This window comes from Typopeltis vanoorti, chromosome 16 (assembly GCF_054136105.1).
Source record: "Typopeltis vanoorti isolate ZY-2024b chromosome 16, IOZ_Tvanoo_1.0, whole genome shotgun sequence".
In the NCBI taxonomy this organism is placed as follows: Eukaryota; Metazoa; Arthropoda; class Arachnida; order Uropygi; family Thelyphonidae; genus Typopeltis; species Typopeltis vanoorti.
Window position 1 is genome coordinate 13711446 of NC_143564.1, and position 20245 is coordinate 13731690.

Sequence of the window (20245 nt, forward strand, 5' to 3'; positions counted from 1 at the left end):
GAACATGAGGGCATGCAAAGAAATTGAAAATGAATCGAGTCAAGAAAGTGGTTAGAGAGCTATTTTTTTCTCTCAAAGAGTGCTATGTGATTCGAATTGCTTGCCTTTGGAGAACATTGAGTACAAGTAGTGTAAATGAATTCAATACAAGAGAATAAACAGGAGATGAGAGACAGTATGGATTTGTAGGAAATGCAATATTTTATTGGACTATGAGTTAATGAATGCAAAACAGACTGAAGAAATAAAATATGGCATAAATGAAAGAATCGGAAATGGAACAAAAGCTAGTGAAACTGATGGAGTGAAAGAATGCAAGAATGTAGAAGCAAAAGTTAGTAGTGATAAGGGGAAAAAAGGAAGTATAAATGAGGAAACTGAAGTAAGGTGAAGTTTGGTTGGGAGCAAGACTACGGGAGTGACAGAGATTGAAATTGTTAGAATGCAAGATTTGATGAAACGGTTATTGAAAATTAAAAATGAAATGAGGAATATGCAGAGTGTTATTAGACATTTAGGAGAACTAATGAAAATGTGCAAAAGAATATAATGAAAGACAAAGGAGTAAAAAAAGGTGACGAGTGCTTCCAGGATAACAGTGTAAGGAGATCCCACTGCTAGAGGATTAGATAATGAGAGTCCATAAGGTCTGTTATCCAGGAGGGAAAATGAGCAAGACAATTCAGGCTTTAGACATGCGGAGGAAATAAACAAGAGAATTACTGGTGGTTGTGGGAAAAATGATTTAACTGGACATAAGGAGAATGTAAGGGTGAATATTACGAGGCAATTGAAAAAAGTGAAAGATAACAGTATAGTGTGAAAGGTTGTCAGTGTGTTGCCAAGGTATGACAATGATGAGTTTAGGCAGAGAGCCAGAATTATGACTGGCATGCTAGTGGAGCTGTGTAAGGAGATGGGAATACAGTTTGTGGATGTGTAGCATGTGTTTGAGGGAAGAATGGAATTATACAAGCGTCATGATTGCATTTGAATGGCTTTTGAATGAGTGCACTGGAGAAAGTGTTGCTAGATGGAAGTGCAGTTTGTGATGCAAGCAAGAGGTCAAAGTAAGAGATGAAGTGAAAGATCACACAGTAGTAGTAGTAGTAGTGTGTGAGAAATGAAGAGAGAAAGGGAATGCAAGAGGAACAGGGAAATGGGGGGGTCCAGGTGGACAGGAAGACATGGTATAGGGAGATCAGATGCTAGAAGTAGCAGTGAATGTATGTATGGATGTAGATTATCAGCATAGAAATGGAATAGAGTGGGTGGGGAATTTGAGACTGAGCAGATATATGTGATGGTGAGCAGTGATAAAATTTATCACCACCGCACCTGCCCTTGCCTAATCACAAAATGTGATTGGGCAGGTTGGCAGGGAGTGACTTGGATAGGACTAGTTATAGACCTAAAAATGAACTGCTGTGTTTGTTTACAAATGCCAGAAGCATCAGACATAAGGGAGAAGAAATGGCATCACTGATTGAGTTTATCAATCTCAAAAATAAATCAGTAGAATAAGTGAAATATGGTTGAATTAAGATGAAATCCTAACAGGAATAGAAATGGAAGGACACATTTCTTTCCATGAGGATAGTAAGAACAAGAAGAGAGGGGAAGTGCTGCTGATGATAGCAAGGGAATTATGTCCACATAAGGTAGGTAGACATGAAAGAGATAAATAGTGGCAATGGTTATGAGGCAGTGTGGTGATATATTTAGATGGATTTTGTTATAGGTCAGGGAATGTTAAGAGTGGTGATGAAGAAATGTATAAATAACTTGGATGAGTGAGCAAAGGAAAGGTAATTATCATAGGTGATTTTAATTGTGGTGGTACAGACTGGAATGAAAAGATAGCATTTGGGAATAAGGAAAACGAATTTCTTGAGTTTTTGAGAGATAACTATCTCGGGTAGCATGTAAAGGAGGACACGCGAGGATTGAAAGTTTTAAATCTGTTCATTTCATCAGAAGATGTAATTGTGATTGAGGTTTCACACTTTCCTCCAGTTGTTCAATTGATCACTTGGGTTATGACTAGCCATATGCGGACTTCTATAAGGAAAGGATATATATGAAAGTACAAGGCCTGTGATTATGACAAGCTTAAGAGACAGCTTGGAGCTATAGCATGGAATGAGGGGTTGAGCAGTAAGGAAATAAATGTTGCTTGGGAACTGACAAAGAAATACATAACAGCATCAATATATATTTGAAAGGTTAAATGGTTGAATAAGGAAAGTGTAAAATGCATACATGAGGGGCTTGAGTGTGAAATTTGGAAGAAGAAAGCACTCTGGAGGCAGTACAAGTTGAATAATGGTAATCAGTTACAAGAAAACTATAAAGAACAACAAAAGTGAAGTATGAACAGAAATTGCAAAACAGGTGAAAAAAAAATGTAGAGAGTTTTTTTTTTTTTTTAGATATGTGGCAAGTAGAATGGTAAGATGATCTTAATGGATGAAAATGGTAGAATGGTAACTGCTATAGAAGACATTGTTGAGGTATTCAGTGATCAATTAATAAGGGTGCTTCATTCTACTATAAGGGTGGAATCATGAGGAACTTAAGTGTAGACGGCACAGGAGAGGATAGCTTAATTGTGAGTAAGTAGGATGTATTTGAGGACATAAATAACCTTGATGTCAATAAGACTATAAGATTTGATGACATATCAATACACATCTTTCATTCACAATCCCTATCAAACCTCTCCATAAACTCATTCACTAATGAAGCACTCAAAACAACCTCTGGCAACCTATTCTACCCATTCAACACCCTCCAAGCAAAAAAATCAACTCCTAATATCTTTACTAACCCATTACACAATATCCAGAATCTCCTTACTTCTACAGGTCAGTGTCCTCCTCCACATCATATCCACTATTTGTTGTGTTGTCCTAACAATTAAATTTTAGATCCTTATCCACCACCATCATCCTAAGATATTTTATTTCCTCCACCTCCAATATATCCCCACCAACAGTAAATTCTACATCCCATCTGTGTTTTCCAAATTTTAAAACCAAAAATTTAAACATTGAACTGGCTCCCAACTCCCATGCCCATTCACTCCATCTATTTAAGTCTTCTTATAAAGCACAACATCTGCTCTACTCCTCATAGTTCGTCCCAACTTTGCATCCTCTTCAATCAACTGTATATCCCCATTCATTAATCTTCTCCAATATCATTAAGATACAGGTTAAACAGCAATGTCCCTAAAACAGACTGCTGAGGCAGCACACCACTAGTGACTTCCCTCTTCTGGGATATTGCTCTCCCATACACAACCTGTTGATACCTATCATAAAGCCAATCTCCAATTCAATGCATTAATCTAATATCCAACCCCCATCTGCTCTAGTTTGACTATCAACTTATCAAAAGCCTTTGCAAAAGAGTAATGCTACTGTGTATCCATCTCCCATGTCCAATGCTGCTGTCACCTTATTGCAATAAGTAGATAGATCACTAAAACATGACATTAGAATATTTCAGCACCTACCTTCATATCTAATAACTGCAATATTAATATAATTAATAAAATACTTTTCCCTCCCTCCTTTCCACAGCTCCTGTCAACATACAGCACTGTGGAAAGGAGGTTACAGATTACACTACATTAAAAATAGTGTAATCAAAAAATTTTCCTCCTCTCTCAGTTTCATGTATATACTAGACTGGAAGTATCTGCCACTATAATTATGGTCAGTCAGGTTTAACAGACTATACCTTAAACACCCTGCATAGAATATAAAAACAGAATGCTTTACTACATTGAATACAACCATAAAAGACTTTTGATAGAATCAGCACATCTAAAAAAATCCAATGAACCTCAATAAATATGGCTGTGTGAAAATTCCCAAGTATGGGAAACAATAATTCTTAGACCTCTCACCTAACAGTTATGAATGCCTGTACCCAAAGAGAGCACCTCTCTAAGGCCTTCTCGCTTTCATTCCAATCTCCACTTATTTTCTGTGTGCACTGTTACAATATTTATATTGTATAACTTGCAAAAGAGATGAATTATTGGAATTATTAAAATGTCTGTTTAATTCATTTCATTTCTTGTGCTGTCGTCATTTCATTAAGATCATAACAAGAACACAATGACCTACACTACCATACAGAGATAATTTCCATTGTGTATTGATGCCTAGAATGGTAATTTTGAGAATTGACTAAACATGATTGTATATTCTCAAAATGAGAACCTCAGTTCTTGTAGATGAGCTTATACGTTGGTTCTACATAGCTTTTAATTTTTCAGGAAATTTCAATGTATACTAGAATATTAATTAAAAAACTTTAATCAATACCTTCCTGTATTTCAGCAATGTTATTTATATTTTTTTTTTATGTTGAGTCCATAGACGAGCGGTTGGTAGATCGACCTCTAGTATATTAGTACCGTGTATAGGTTGGGAAAGAGGGTACTTGTTCACATTGGATTTGAATGACTGTATATTGTATTCCTTAGGGAACAAATCAAGGGGAAGACTGTTCCACAGTATTGCAGTTGCGAGGATGAAAGAGGAGGAGAAGAAACTTGTTCTGTGGGTTTCAAGGTGCACTGTGTAGGGATGTTGAGCAGCAGTTGCAGTGTTCCAACGAGCTTAGTACTAAGTGGGGGAATTATTGATGCTATTTTGGATGAACATTTTCCATGGAAATATTTGTAGAAAACACATAGTGCAGACAACAATTGTCTGTGTGAAAGTGGGAGGAGTGAGATGGTAAGAGATGGGTCATTAATAAGTTTGATTGCTCTCCTCTGTATTGAGTCGAGCATTTTGAGGGAGCTTTTGGGGTCCCCACCCCATATGTGGGAGCAATATTCGATGGTTGGGAGGATTTGTGATTTATATAAGGTTAACAGCTGTTCAGGGTTGAAATAATGTCTTGAGCAAAAGAGAAATCCTAGTTTTCTAGAAGCTGAGGATGCAATGGTTATTATGTGTTTATGCCAGGAGAGGCTTGATGTCAGGGTAATTCTAAGAATAGAGAAATCTCAGAAAACAAACCCCAACTCAACATCACCAGAGTTAAAGATCGGAACTATCAACGTAAGAAGCCTGAATGGCAAAGAAATGGAGCTAGCTAAGGAATTAGATAAGTACCAGATTGACATAATAGGGGTGACTGAAACAAAAAAGACCAAAACTGGTGAGATCTTTCTGAGCAATTATTACAAAATGTTATATTCAGGCAATGACAATCAAGGAAAAGAAGGAGTAGCCATAGTATTCAACACAAAATAGGAGGCTAATCTTCTTGAATGGCAGTCAGTCTCAAGTAGAGTAATGTGGGCAAATATGAGAATGGGGAACTGGACAATGAGACTTATTTGTGCCTATGGTCCCACAGAAGGTTCTACTAAGGTAGAAGTGGAGGAATTTTTTGACGCTTTAGAAAAAGCAACTGACACAATGAAAAAGGAAAAGTTGGTCCTTGTTGGGGATCTAAATAGCAGAGTAGGAAATGATTGTGAGACATACAAAAATATTTTGGGAAAATTTGGAGAAAAGAGCAAAGCTAATAATAATGGCAAATATCTGTTGGATTTGTGCTCAGGACATGGACTGGTTATTACTAACACCATGTTCCAACATAAAAATGTGCACAAATTCACATGGAGAGAAGAGGCTAGGAATAAGAAAAGTCTCATTGACTATGTTATTGTTGATAGTGATGTTTTCTCCATGGTGCAGGATGCCAGAGTGTACAGAGGATTTGAAATTGGAAGTGATCACTATTTAGTCTTGAGCAGGATAAAATTGAATTTCATATTGAAAAGAATAACATGTAAGAAAGTTTTAAAGCGAATAAAAGTTGAGCAGCTCTCAGATGTTAACTGTAGACTAAAATACACAAAGATTATTGAAAAGAAAATGAAAGCGTTTGAGAACAGGAATCAAACCTTGGAGATTCAGTGGCAAACTCTGAAGAAAACATTGATTGATTCTGCCAGAGAGGCATGTGGTGAGGTTGTGTGCAAGGATAAAAAAATCAGAACTCCCTGGTGGACACAGGAAGTTAAAGAGGCAGTGAAGGAAAAGAAGAAAGCATATCAAAAGTTCCTGGCAAATAAGTCAGCTTTTACTCTTACAGAATACAGAGACAAATGTCAGAAAGCTAAACACTATGTAAAACTAGCTAAACAAAAGTCATGGGAGGACTTTGGCAAGAATATAGAAAATAAATATCAAGAAGGTGGCAAAATATTCTGGAGGTTGTTGAAGAAGCTTAGGAATGGAGGAAAGAGTGCTGTAAAAGGAATTAGAGATGATAAAGGTGACATGAAAACAGGAGAAAAAAGATATCCTTGAAGTATGGAGTAATTACTTTGAAAAACTGCTAAATGAAACAAGCAGTGATGACAGCACAGTGATAAAAAACACTGACCAGGCATGCAGTCAGGAATACATATCCATACTTGAAGTAGAAAAAGCCATCAAAGGCTTGAAATGTGGAAAGGCAGCAGGAGTAGATGATATTCGACCAGAAATGCTGAAGTATGGTGGTATAAGAGTCTTACAGTGGCTGCACTACATAGTTCAGAAAGCCTGGACAGAGGGACGAATTCCCGATGATTGGAGTAGAGCTCTCATAGTACCCATATATAAAAAGGGAAATAAAACTGAATGTGAGAATTACAGAGGTATTTCCCTACTGAGTGTTCCTGGCAAGATCTATGCAAGTATACTTGAGAAACGGTTGAGAAGAATTGTGGAAGAAAAGCTTGGTGAAGAACAAGCTGGATTCAGGCCAAATAGAGGCTGTCAGGATCAGATCTTCACTTTACGACAAATAGTTGAGAAAGCATGGGAATATAACAAAGATCTGTATTTAAGTTTTGTCGAGTTGGAAAAGGCATACGACAAGGTGCCAAGAGAGAAGCTATTCAATACACAGCAGTTATATGGTGTCAATGGGGCATTATATCAAGCAATACTTAGTCTTTATTTGAGTTGTAAGTCAGCAGTTAGAATTGAAGGAAGTACAGGATTACATGGTACATGGTACAGAAGTACATGGTTTAATGTTAAATCTGGTGTGAGACAAGGATGTACATTATCCCCACTGTTATTCATTATCTATAAGGATCACATTATGAAGGAATGTAGTATTAAACCTGATATCAAAATTGGAGATGTTAATGTCAGCTCTTTGCTTTATGCGGATGATGTTATACTTCTAAATAAATCCGCTACAAGTCTGCAAGATTCTCTGACTAAATTGAATAGCTGTTGTAATAGATATGGTATGAAGGTCAGCAATAAAAAGACAAAGACAATGAAAATAGGCAGAATGAATTGAAAATGTCAACTGTGTTGTGAATGGAGAACCTGTGGAACAAGTAAAACATTTCAGCTACTTAGGCACGATTTTTACTGAAGATGGTAAATTAAATATAGAAATAGACAACAGAATCAGCAATGCTGGTATGGTGGGAAGTCAATTGAATAAATTCATATGGAATAAGAAAGAAATTAGTCGGAACACTAAATTAGCTGTATACAAGACAGTGTTCAAACCAGTTTTAACTTATGGATCTGAGAGCTGGGTCAGAAGTAAAACACTTGACCAAAGACTAGAGACCGCAGATATGAGAGTGCTGCTGAGAAAGATTAGAGGCGTGAACAGATGGCATCAATGGCAATATCATATTAAAAACGAGAATATTAGGAACGAACTTGACATTTTCAGCATCCAGGAATGTGTTAGCAGAGCTAATCTCAGGTGGTATGGTCACTTAAATAGAATGGGAGAGGAAAGATTAGCAAAACAAGTGTTCTCTGCCAGGTTGGCAGGAAAACGACCCAGAGGAAGACCAAGATATAGGTGGATTGATACGGTACAAAGTGCCTTAGACGATAGAAATATAAGATCTGATAATGTTGCAGTCTTGACATGTAACAGACTGATTTGGAGGAAAATTGTAGATAGGAAGTTAGTAATGATGTAATTTTTTCATGTAGTACTGTCATATCCTGTACACCCCTTGAGGGTACATGGCAGGAATTTGATGATGATGAGAAATCTCAGATTGTCTGGAAATTTGGGTGTTGTCAAAAATAATACTGGGAGAAAATGGTTGTTTTTTTATGAGAAATGAGACAGTACTGGGTTTTATTTGTATTGAAATTGACTAGGTTGAGGTGAGTTGTGTGGAGTAAGGTTTATCAAAAGAAAGGGAGGAGTGCAATGTGCTGTCGTCTGCAAAACCGTGTGTTGGGTTGGAGGTAAGCTGAAGTAAGTCACTGATATATAGTAGGAAAAGGGGGTTGGTGAGAGGATAAGGAGCCTTCCACCACCACACATAGTGTGTCCAGACAGAAAGCTGGCAATCCAACTACAGAGGTCTTGAGATAGACCAAACAATGGCAGCTTGCTTAGTAAGCCCTTGGGCCAGACCTGGTCAAATGCCTTGGAGATATCAAGTCCAACCGCTTGAGATTTGCCAAACTTCTCCATGGCATTCGTCCAGAGATAGGTGACATATGCAAGCAGATCCCCTGATGATCGGCAGCAATGGAATCCATACTGGCAGTCATTTATTAGACGGGTAACTTCAAGTTTAGGAATTAGAAATTGATGATTTTTTCCATTAATTTAGACAGGACTGAGGTGAATGAGATGGGGTGGTAGTTGGACAGCAGTGACTTGTCACCCTTCTTGGGAATGGGTTGAACATAGGCCAATTTCCAGGCTGTGGAATAGATACCAGTGGAGTAAGACAGTATATATAAGCGACATAGGATGGGAGATAGTTGTAGTGCGCAAACCTTCAAGACAATTGGAGGAATGCCATCAGGGCAGGAAGACTTTTTTTGTGTCTTTTTTGGACAGTATTTTGCAGATCTCTTTCTGGCAAAAGGATATAGTGGGCAACTGGAATGGTTGGGGGACATTTGCCTTTACCAAATATGCGTGAATTGGAAGCAAAGTGTGAAACCAGGAGATCGCCTTTTCTGTATGTGATGATGCAATGGAGCCATCTGAGTAGGATAGAGATGTTATATTGCAATCATCAGTGATCACAAAAACAATGATATGTGCAAGCAGGCATTAACAATGAGAAAATGAGGCTGAATAAAAGCAACGGAAATCGGGCCTAGAGTCCTAAAATGGTGCCCCCCAGTGGGCTAAATTTGGTTGTATTGGCTGTTGGGCTGACAATCTTGAAGTGTATGCTTCCCAAATTTAGGGCAGTCTCAAGCACTCAAATTTGTTGAGATTTGTAAAGTTTTTCAGAACTGAGGCAGATTCAATGAATAGTCTTTCATACTTGTATTTGTTGTGGTGTAATAGAGTGGCCTTCTTACACTCCTCTGGTGGGTGTCTAAAGCATGGTTATCTAGTCCTGAGTGGCTGAATTGGTGGAATGAGATGTAGTCCTTGTGTTCGGATATCCTAATATTGGCTGTCCTGCCTGTTTGGCCATAGTGGAACAGCTTGCAACTTCAAGAGACCAGGTATACTCCTGGTGGGTGTAGGGAATGTGGTTGGTAAATAAGAGATACCTATTTCTTATTTGGTCTATAATTAGTTGTCAGGTTGTATTTCTTTAGAATTTTTGTTAATTTTTTGGATATGCCCCATATATATAGAATGGTTATAGACTTGGAGTAATCTCTGCTTTGAAAGGGGAGGGGAGTTGGGGTTACATGGTTTAATATTTTTTTGTGGGGATTGTAGCCATTGGCTAAGAAGAAAGTGTTGAGGATATGGTCAAGTTCAGTAGTTAGGGCACTATTATCCAAACTGATTAATTTTGACCTGTTATAATCCCTTTTATAATTACCTTTTTATAATTAAATTTTATAATTATAATTTTTATAATTACCTTTTTATAATTAAATTTTATAATTATAATTTTTATAATTACCTTTTTATAATTAAATTTTATAATTATAATTTTTATAATTACCTTTTTATAATTAAAATTAATAATTTAAAAAAAACCCATATTATAATTATAATCCCTGTTATAATTATAATATGGGTTTTTATAATCCCATATTAGTGGGAAGGGGGATGACTGCCGGTGAACTTATCTACCTATACGTGTAGGTTTTCTAAATATGGAGAATGCCAGGGGTCCATCAGGCTGGCGTGTAATCAGAGTATCTAGGAATGGGAGACTGTTGTTGTTTTCCTTTTCCAAGATATGGATCCAGGTGTTGATTGTTTATGTGTGTTATGTGTGTGTGTGTGTTAAGAAATCGTGGAGTGTATCCAGGTGGGTAGACAGCCAGAAGTGGGTTTATGTAGGACAGAATTTATGGCTTTTTCTTCAAAAGTCTCCATAAAGAAGTTGGCCAAGTGTGGAGCACCCATAGCTGTTCCTGTAGAATTTTCCTTGCCAAACGAAATAGCCTGAGTTCATGGTGAACTGAAATAGGGCTATGATGTCAGGAGGAAATATGGCTTAGATGAATAAGGAGGAGATATCAAAACTGACCATTATATCCATGCGTTGGAGTGTGAGGATTTCTATACTAGCTTTAAAGTGGGCTGAATTTTTGATGTGTGAAGGTGTATTGTCAGTATATTGTATGAGCACTTTGGCTAAATGTTTGGCTAATTTGTATGTTGGTGAATCAATGCTATCCTACAATGGCATAATGGCACATGTTTATGGATTTTTGGTAATCCATATATTCATATATATCCAGGTTCATCAGCTGTATGCCTCTCAAAGAGGAAGCCACAGGATTAGTTTAGATGTATCCAGAGCTGTAGAGTTATAAAAATTTAGTCTGTTTGTAACTTCCACAGGTTAAGAGGTAGCCTTTTTAAGAAGACTATGTTCTGATTTGTGCAATGATGGAATCATAGTCTATAGGGAGATAGATAAAACAATCTAGAAGTAAAGAAGCAAGCTTACCTGAATTAATCTGACTGATTTAAAACAACAGCAACATTTCCCTTATCAGCTTTGGTAATTATTATTCTGTTGTGCTTTTAATCTACTGCAGAGCTTCAAATTCTTTTGGCTGCATACACACACACGCATGTATTTATATATATATATATATATATTTTTTTTTTTTTTGTGATCCCCGATGATGGCAATGTAACATTGCCAGAATATAGTACAATATTGATTAACGTTTTTGAATTAATATTCTAGTGTACGTTGTCATTTTCTCAAAAATGAAAAGCTATGAGTACCTCTGTATCTCAGTTAGGAATGTATATGCCCTTTGATTGGAAAGACCTGAGTTTTAAACCTGTCTATGATGTGAAAAACATTCAGAGGTTTTTCAAATGAAGGAGGTGGAATTGTTTTCCTCCAAGAAACTAGTTTTTCATCTTGTATAACAGGTAAACCAGCTAAAAGAACACACACACACACAAATGCTGTCTAAATTATACTATGCAGATAGGATTACCTTCTCTTTCAGAGCATTAATCAAATTTCAAATATGCCAAATTACTTGGCAGTGACAGGCCATTGAACCTAACAGTGAGGTTACTGCTGTAACAGAGGCTGATGTGGGAACAGAGGTGAATAACTAACTTTTAATAATAGAACTAACCCCCCGCCCTGGGTTAGTTCTATTATTAATAATATTTAATATTTTATTCTATTATTAAATATATTTAATAATAGAATAAAACCCCCTCCTGGTGCCTACAGTGCCCAACCCCTGTGTTCTGGAATGGTAGGCTTTATGTTGGAGGTTTAATGGATTTTTTACAACACTCAAAAAGAATTAAAATAGAATTTAATACTTCCTATATTTCGTCCTAGTCACTAGGACATCTACGGGGATTACAAAGACAATTAATGTAACATGCACACAAAAACTTACAATACTAAGCCCAACCACGTGGGTGACAATAAAGTCCTATCTAGGTGGAGCGCCGTCTAAGGGCAGTTGTAGGTGGCCTGGAATGTAAGGTGGGACCTCTGGTGATGACTGTTTCCCAAATCTTCGGAAGCTTAATGCAACCGTATTTGTTAAGATTTGGTTGGTTTTTGAGAGCTGCTGCTGCTTCTAAGAAAAGTCTCTCTTTCTTGAATTTGCTGTGGTGGAGCATGGTGGTTTTCTTCCATGATACTCTGTGGGTAGTGTCCAAAACATGGTCAGCCAAGCCTGAATGGCCATAGTTGTGTTTAACGATATACGACTTGTGTTCCTCTAGGCGGATGGATGCTGATCTGCCTGTCTGTCCAAAGTACGCAAGCTTACAGGAACAGGGTACTTTGTAAACTCCAGGCAGAGAGAGAGGAGGGAGCTGATCTTTCGTAGAACGGATAAGGGTAGCCAGTTTGCGGTGGGGCTTATATGCTGTGTGTAGGTTATACTTTTTTAGTATCTTGGCTATTTTTTCCGAAGTGCCACGGATGTAGGGTATGGTGATGGCATTTTTAAATTCTTGTTGACGAGAGGGACGGGGAATGGGGGAGGAATTGATTATTTTTTTGATGCTGTGTTCGCTGTAGCCATTGGAGAGGAATGGCTAGCAAGGTGCACCAATGCACCTTGTTACAGACTGTCTAAACAGCTGGCCAACTCTCTGTCCCCCCTTACCGGAAATTCAGCTTCCTATATAAAAAACTCGACCCACTTTAAAGCCCTCACAGAAAGTTTAACCTTGAATAATACAGACATATTAGTAAGCTTTGATATCTCCTCCTTGTTTACCAATATCCCCTTAACTGACACTTTATCTCTCTTAGAAAACGTTTTTCCCTCTGACTTCTTAGATCTCTTTTCCTTTGCCATCAACTCTGGGTATTTCGCTTGGAATAACAAAATCTACAAGCAGATAGAGGGAACCGCCATGGGCTCCCCCCTCTCACCCCCCCCTTGCCAATTTCTATATGGAAGATTTCGAAAAACGAGCCATAGACTCAGCCCCACTCAAACCTTCTATCTGGCTAAGATATGTAGATGATGTGTTCTCTATTTGGCCTCATGGCCCAGACACATTAGATTCCTTCCTTGGTCATCTCAATAGCCTACATCCAAGAATCCAGTTTACTATGGAAAAGGAAAAGAACAATTGTTTACCCTTCCTAGACACCTTAGTCACGCGCCTGCCTAATGATACACTTGCCTTCACTGTATACAGAAAACCCACACACACAGGCAGATACATTCACAAACTCTCCCACCACCACCCCTCACAACAATATGGCATCATTAAAACCCTTACCAAGAGAGCACACAATCTTTGTTCCAGTGGAACCGCCCTCGCTACTGAGCTTAACCACATACACAGAACTTTCCTCTCCAATGGCTACAGCGAACACAGCATCAAAAAAATAATCAATTCCTCCCCCATTCCCCGTCCCTCTCGTCAACAAGAATTTAAAAATGCCATCACCATACCCTACATCCGTGGCACTTCGGAAAAAATAGCCAAGATACTAAAAAAGTATAACCTACACACAGCATATAAGCCCTACCGCAAACTGGCTACCCTTATCCGTTCTACGAAAGATCAGCTCCCTCCTCTCTCTCTGCCTGGAGTTTACAAAGTACCCTGTTCCTGTAAGCTTGCGTACTTTGGACAGACAGGCAGATCAGCATCCATCTGCCTAGAGGAACACAAGTCGTATATCGTTAAACACAACTATGGCCATTCAGGCTTGGCTGACCATGTTTTGGACACTACCCACAGAGTATCATGGAAGAAAACCACCATGCTCCACCACAGCAAATTCAAGAAAGAGAGACTTTTCTTAGAAGCAGCAGCAGCTCTCAAAAACCAACCAAATCTTAACAAATACGGTTGCATTAAGCTTCCGAAGATTTGGGAAACAGTCATCACCAGAGGTCCCACCTTACATTCCAGGCCACCTACAACTGCCCTTAGAGGGCGCTCCACCTAGATAGGACTTTATTGTCACCCACGTGGTTGGGCTTAGTATTGTAAGTTTTTGTGTGCATGTTACATTAATTGTCTTTGTAATCCCCGTAGATGTCCTAGTGACTAGGACGAAATATAGGAAGTATTAAATTCTATTTTAATTCTTTTTGAGTGTTGTAAAAAATCCATTAAACCTCCAACATAATGTCCTCACAGCACTTAAGCCTCTACACAAGGAATGGTAGGCTGGTTCTCCTTGAATTCTGACGATTCAAATTTTGAAGACTCAAAAGGGGGTAGGGGGTTGCCCCCCTAACACCTAACCACCCGAGTTCTGGAGTGGTAGGCCGATTTCCCTTGAATTCTGATGACTCGAAAGCCGCCCCCCCCCCCCCAGCACCCAACTCCCCAAGCCTTGAATTCTGATGACTCGAAAGGGGGTTCTGCCTCCTAGCGCCCAATCCCCCGAGTTGCGGACTGGTAGGCTGGTTCTTTGTGAAGACTCGACACTCAGGGTAGCCCCTGAGTTTCAAAACGTTTCAAAAAACGTGACATAAAAAGCTTATCATTTTATATATATATATAGGATAGATAACAGCTGAGTTGGATAAAGAAAATGGCCACATGATGATTTTTCTGGAAAATTTTGCAAAGGCATTTGACAAAATGCCACACTGAACTCTGTTATGCAAATTAGAAAAAATGGGGATGGTCATGACACTGGTTATCTAGATAAGAAGGTGGCTTTGGACAGATGTCAAAAAGTGGTATATGGAGGGGCAGAATCAATGCAGAAAACAGGTCACTAGTCGTCTGCGCAAGGTTTAGTGCTGGGACCACTACTTTTTAATTTCTAAATGATATAAAAAATAATTTGAAAGGAAATATTCAGTTGTTCGCTAATGATTTGAAATTAGGTAGAGTATTAGTTAATAAAGGAGATGTGGAGAGATTTCAGGACAATTTAAATAGGCTGTCAGTATGGACAAAAGATAATGGGTATCAGTTTAATGTGCAGAAATGTAAAATTATGCAATTTGGAATAAACAGATTACAAGCTGTGTTCACATTGATGGAACTGTACTTCAGGAAACGGATGAGGCTAGAGATTTTGGATGGTGGTAGTAGGCAGAGAGTTAAAGTTTAGAGGATATATTGCTAAGGTTAACAATGTAGCCAATAAGATTACTTGGCAATTGAAGACCACACCAACAAGTAGAGATAAGGAAGTTGTTATTCCACTTGATAAGGCCTTGATACATCCACATCTGGATTAGTGCCCAAGTCTGGATTCTTGGGTTTCTTGGAAATCAGGAAGTAGTGGAGAAGATTCAGAGGCAAGCAACCAAGTGAGTAGTAGACTGTGCAATGTTCCCTATGAAGACAGATTGGAGGTGTATGGATTGCAGAAGTTGATTGGTATGAGAAAAAGATAGAAACATTTGATAGAATGTTTCTATCTTTTTAGGATATGGATATGATAGAAACATTTAAATTCTTAAAGGATTTTATAGGATTGATACAGGGGAAATATTTCAGCATTTGGCTAGAGGGGCCAGAACAAGATGTCATCCCTGAAAGTTGAATAAAGGTGTGGTTAGTAGGGGTGTGAGGTCTATACAGGAGGTTATCAAAATAATGGAAACACTTGCAAATTTTTTGGAGAATTTTATTATTATTATTTTTTTATTAATAAGTTGTCAGCGCACCTCAGGCTGTTAGAACACCCTGAATTAGACGTGGAATAGACTGATACACGTCATGCACATAAGATAATGGAATTTAGGACCGTTCTACCTGCAAAATATGATCAAACCTTGGAGAATCAATTGGAGACAATGTCTTGTCTGTTTCCACATGTTGTTATGACATTCAATACTGTGGCTCATGATACACCTATGGTTTCTGCTGTTTTGGTTACAGCAGCTCCTGCATGCTGTACTCCAATGAGCATACCTTTTTGGAGGTCACTGCTGTCTGATATTATGCACATTAACTGCACAACAGCTAATTCACTATTGCCTATGGTACTGCTGATAGTCAATATCATACGGCAGTGTCACATTGCCAATGATGTTGTCTCTGTGATTGTTGTTGTTGTGCAGTTAGTGTGCAAAATGTCAGACCTCATTGACCTCCAAAAAGGTATGCTCATTGAGTGCAGCTTGAAGGAGCTGCTGTAACCAAAATGGTAGAAATCATAGGTGTATCATGAGCCACAGTATTGAACATCTTGACAAAGTATGTAAACGGACAAGACATTGTCTCCAATTGGTTCTCCAAGGTTTGATCACATTTTCTGCTTGCAACATCACTTGTACAGTTGGGACATATTTTGCAGGAAGAATGGGTTCAAATTCCATTATCTTATGTACCTAACTTGTATCAATCTATTCCATGTTGAATTCATGGTGTTCTAACAGCCTGAGGGTCTACAGCTTCTTAATAAAAAAATTCTCCAAAAAATTTGTAGGTGTTTTCATTAATTTGATAATCCCCTGCATTTTTAGCTTGGAGAATTGTGAATGAGTGGAATGGGTTGTCAGGGTCAGCTGTGAGTGCTTTGTCTGTTACTCGGTTCAAGGAAAGGTATGACAGATTGTGTGGAGTGTTTGGGTCTTCCATGATGAGTCTTCGGATTCCATGGAAGTGCCCATACAATAATAATAATTTTTTAAAATCTCAAACAGCAATAGCTCTTTAACTGGTCCTCAATCAGATCCATGAAAATGGATCTGATTGAAGACTTTTACTCAAACAGTTTTCTGCCAAAATTCCCTAATATTACACACATTCATCCAAACTCCTAAATACAGGCAATGCCTACCTTTGTTTTCTGCATCCAAAAATTCCCAACTTTGATGTTTATGAGAAGAGTGAAAAGTTTTCTTTAAAGGTAATTTATAGTTTTCTTCTTTCTATAAAGAAGATAATGAAATACATTTGGTTAGCTAAAAAACATTCATTAATTTTGCATTTTTTAATATATTTAAAATAATAATTATAGAAATTGCTTCAGAAAAATATATATTAAATCAACATTTTAACTATACAGTAAACCCTTGAGTTAACAGACTAATAGGGACTAAGGGGTGTCTGTTAAATGGAAAGTCTGTAAATCACAAATTTTTTTAAAATAAAAACATCTGTAACATTATACTGCAATTTTATCAATATTAGCACTGTAATAACAAAAAAATTGTTTTACACACACTTTTAGATAAGTTAATGTGAAGTTAAAGTTAGATGTTGAGGTGCTTGGTTTAGGTAACTAACCTGCTTTGAAAAAACTATCAATTTTTTTTTTAACTTTTGGATTCTGCTGTTTTTTTTTATAATTAACTCCCTAAAATTACAAAAATGTGTGTAATAAAACTGCTGCAGAAAGTCATGCCATGTGAAAAAAGAACCAATTAGAGTGCGATTGGTGTGATCACATCCTAATCATTCACTGAACATGTTTTATGAGCGGTGACTCATTTATTATACTATCAATATTTAAAATATTCACAGAAAAAAGAAACATAAAAGCATATAAAATAAGTACATCTAACAGAGCAATTACTGGCATATGTAACTCTACATTTCAGATTTTAGCAAACTATAAGTTCATTATGTATTAATCTGTTTAATTTTGAGGTTAAAATACAATACATTATAATCTCATTAACAGCCACTTTTCATTTATTAGTTTTTCAGAAATTGGAATACACAAGCAGACATTAGTAACTCTATTAATAAGATATACTCTACACCAGGGGCTCTCAACCTTTTCCAGTGGCATACCACTATACTTAATTCAAGATATTAGATGTACCAGTAAGGCAGTGGCTCACGTACCACCAGTGGTATGCGTACCATAGGTTGAGAATTCCTACTCTACACCAAAACTTTTTTTTTTTTAAAATTTGATTAGTATTAGTATTATTTTTAAGCCTCCATGAAATCTTAAGACTAATCACATGAAGTTAAACACACAGGTCATGATTATCATACATTGTTTCAAAAACATTCAGAGAGTTCACCATCCATGCAGCAATGCATTCTATCCATTTGCTACCTGCTATATCAAATAATCTTTTCACTTCCTGACTCACGTGACTTCAGCACAGTTTAATCTCTCCTTCCTCTTCAACCCATTATCCTGTGAATTATTCTGCTATATCTATATATCTATCTATCTGAAACAATGCACAATAATTCTTCTAGTAAGTGAGGTAAGATGGCAAAACAATTAAGATTTCTGGAGCAGAGATTACAGAATAATCTGTTTGGGTTTCCCAAATGAAATAACAGTTGTTGGATCCCTTGCAAATAAGAAATTGGAACATAAAGTTTAAAAGCTTTTCTTTTAGAATTACACAGTGATCAGCATTCATTTTAAAAATTTATGGAATTTGCAACCATGTTAAAAAAACTTTTTTATTATCCCGACGTTTCGATCTTCACATGAAGATCATCTGGAGCATACATCAATATACAAGACAAGCTGAGTTATGTTATTAACTGTAAGCTAAAGAAACAATGATCTGATCACATGTTATTCTACTGGCATGACAGCTAGTGAAAAAAAAAAAATTACATCAAGCTAAATTCTATTTACGGTGACAGGAATAAACATTCTTTCAGAAACAATGATGTCCTATTTACAATTCTTATTTTTGCTTTTAAGATATTGGATTTTCTACAGTCCTGTTTGGGGATTTTTAGACCATCATTATTGTTCAGATTGGGTTTGGGATTGGTTGATAATGATCTCACATGCTTCTATAATAAATTTAGTTTAATCCTTTATCCAAGTGTGAGCAAACAAAGTTTGCGCCTGAAAGTATCTTCAGGACTGGGGTAAGGTGGTACCAACACCAGGGCAACTCGTTGCAAAGGTGGAGCAAGCTACCAACACTCCTGTCTCAGTATCTCCTATAATGCAAAACACATCTCCTTGCGGATATGTCTAATGTTATGCATTAAGGGAAGGGCCACTTTCAACACATGCTTCTTTAAATTTCCGTTCATACCATGTTTTAGTGCGATATAGACCGCTAGTGCTTTTCCAGTCAATTCTGTGTAAGGAACTCAGGGCATGGTCAGAAAGGCCAGCTTCACCATAACTATTATATTTAATGTGTCGTTTATGTTCTTTTTGTCTGATAGGAATTGTGCATCCTGTTTCTCCTATATATGGTATGTTGCAAGTACAATAAATATGGTATAGTCCAGGGTGGGCTAGTGGGTCTTTGGATGAGTTGAGTAAGCTTTTTAATTTTGCAGGAGGTATAAAGATGGCTTTGAAGTTGTATTTTCGTAGTACTCTGTTTATTTTGTCTGATGTTCCTTTAATGTAGGGAATGGTTATAGTTTTACTGTAGTCTGCTTTGTCTTTGTTTTTTATTGAGGTTTTGTAGAGAATTTTGTTAATAGTGTTTTGGCAATATCTGTTTTTTTTGTAAAGTATTAATGATAATTTTATATTCGTCTTTCAGTGCCTGGTCATTGGAACAGATCGTCTGAGCCCTGTTTTTTAGCATGCTGATGACATCTAGTTTTTGTGTTGGGTGGTGGTAGTAGTTTATGTGCATATATTGTCCCGTACGTGTCGGTTTCCAGTAAACAGTGAAGCAAAGATTGCCAGAGGGAAGACGTGTGACAAGTGTATCCAGAAATGGAAGTTTCTGGATACACTTGTTTTTCAATTTCAATTGTATGTGTTTGTGTTGTTTGTATAGGTGGCTAAGGAATGTATCTAATGTCTGGCAGCCATGGGACCAGATTGCGAAAACATCGTCAATTTATCTAAGCCAGACTTTGGGTTTTAGAGAGGAGGAACCTAAGGCAAGTTGCTCAAAATGTTCCATGTAAAAGTTAGCAATGGGATGGGGGGGGGATAATGGCGAGCCCATGGCTGTGCCTTCTTTTTGTAAGTAGAAGGCGTTTTGCCATACAAAATAACCCGACCGTAATACATGCACAAATAGCACCGTGATATCTGGAGGGAATTTGTTCTGTAGGAGAAGGATTGTGTCATTGATTGGGACATTCGTGAAGAGGGCAGAGACGTCAAAACTGACTAATAAATCATCTTTTTCTAATGTAATGTCTTTGATGGTGTTTATGAAGTGTTGTGTGATTTTGATATAGGAGGGGGAATGACCTACCAACTCCTTGAGTGTTGCCACTAATTTTTTGGCTAAGTGATACGTCAGGTTATCAATTCCTTCAACTATAGGTCTTAACGGTGTGTTTTCTTTGTGAATTTTCGGTAGCCCATAAATTATTGGGGAGCACGCGTAGTGAGGAAATAGATTTTTGACCGAATCTTCGGGCCAAGTGGTAATTGACTTAAGTAGTTTCTCTGTTTTGTTTTTATTTCTGTTGGTTGGGTTGTAGTTAA

At 37.5% G+C, this 20245-nt stretch overlaps 1 protein-coding gene across 1 annotated transcript in view; it reads right to left on the reverse strand.

Annotated features, from left to right (window-relative positions):
* Positions 1 to 20245, reverse strand: part of LOC150097856 (uncharacterized) — a 195857-nt gene that overhangs the window by 76534 nt on the left and 99078 nt on the right. Inside the window, exon 4 of the mRNA XM_090406611.1 lies at positions 16682 to 16772. Within this exon, the coding sequence (XP_090262737.1) occupies positions 16682 to 16772 (91 nt within the window). The remainder of the gene's footprint in view (positions 1 to 16681; positions 16773 to 20245) is intronic.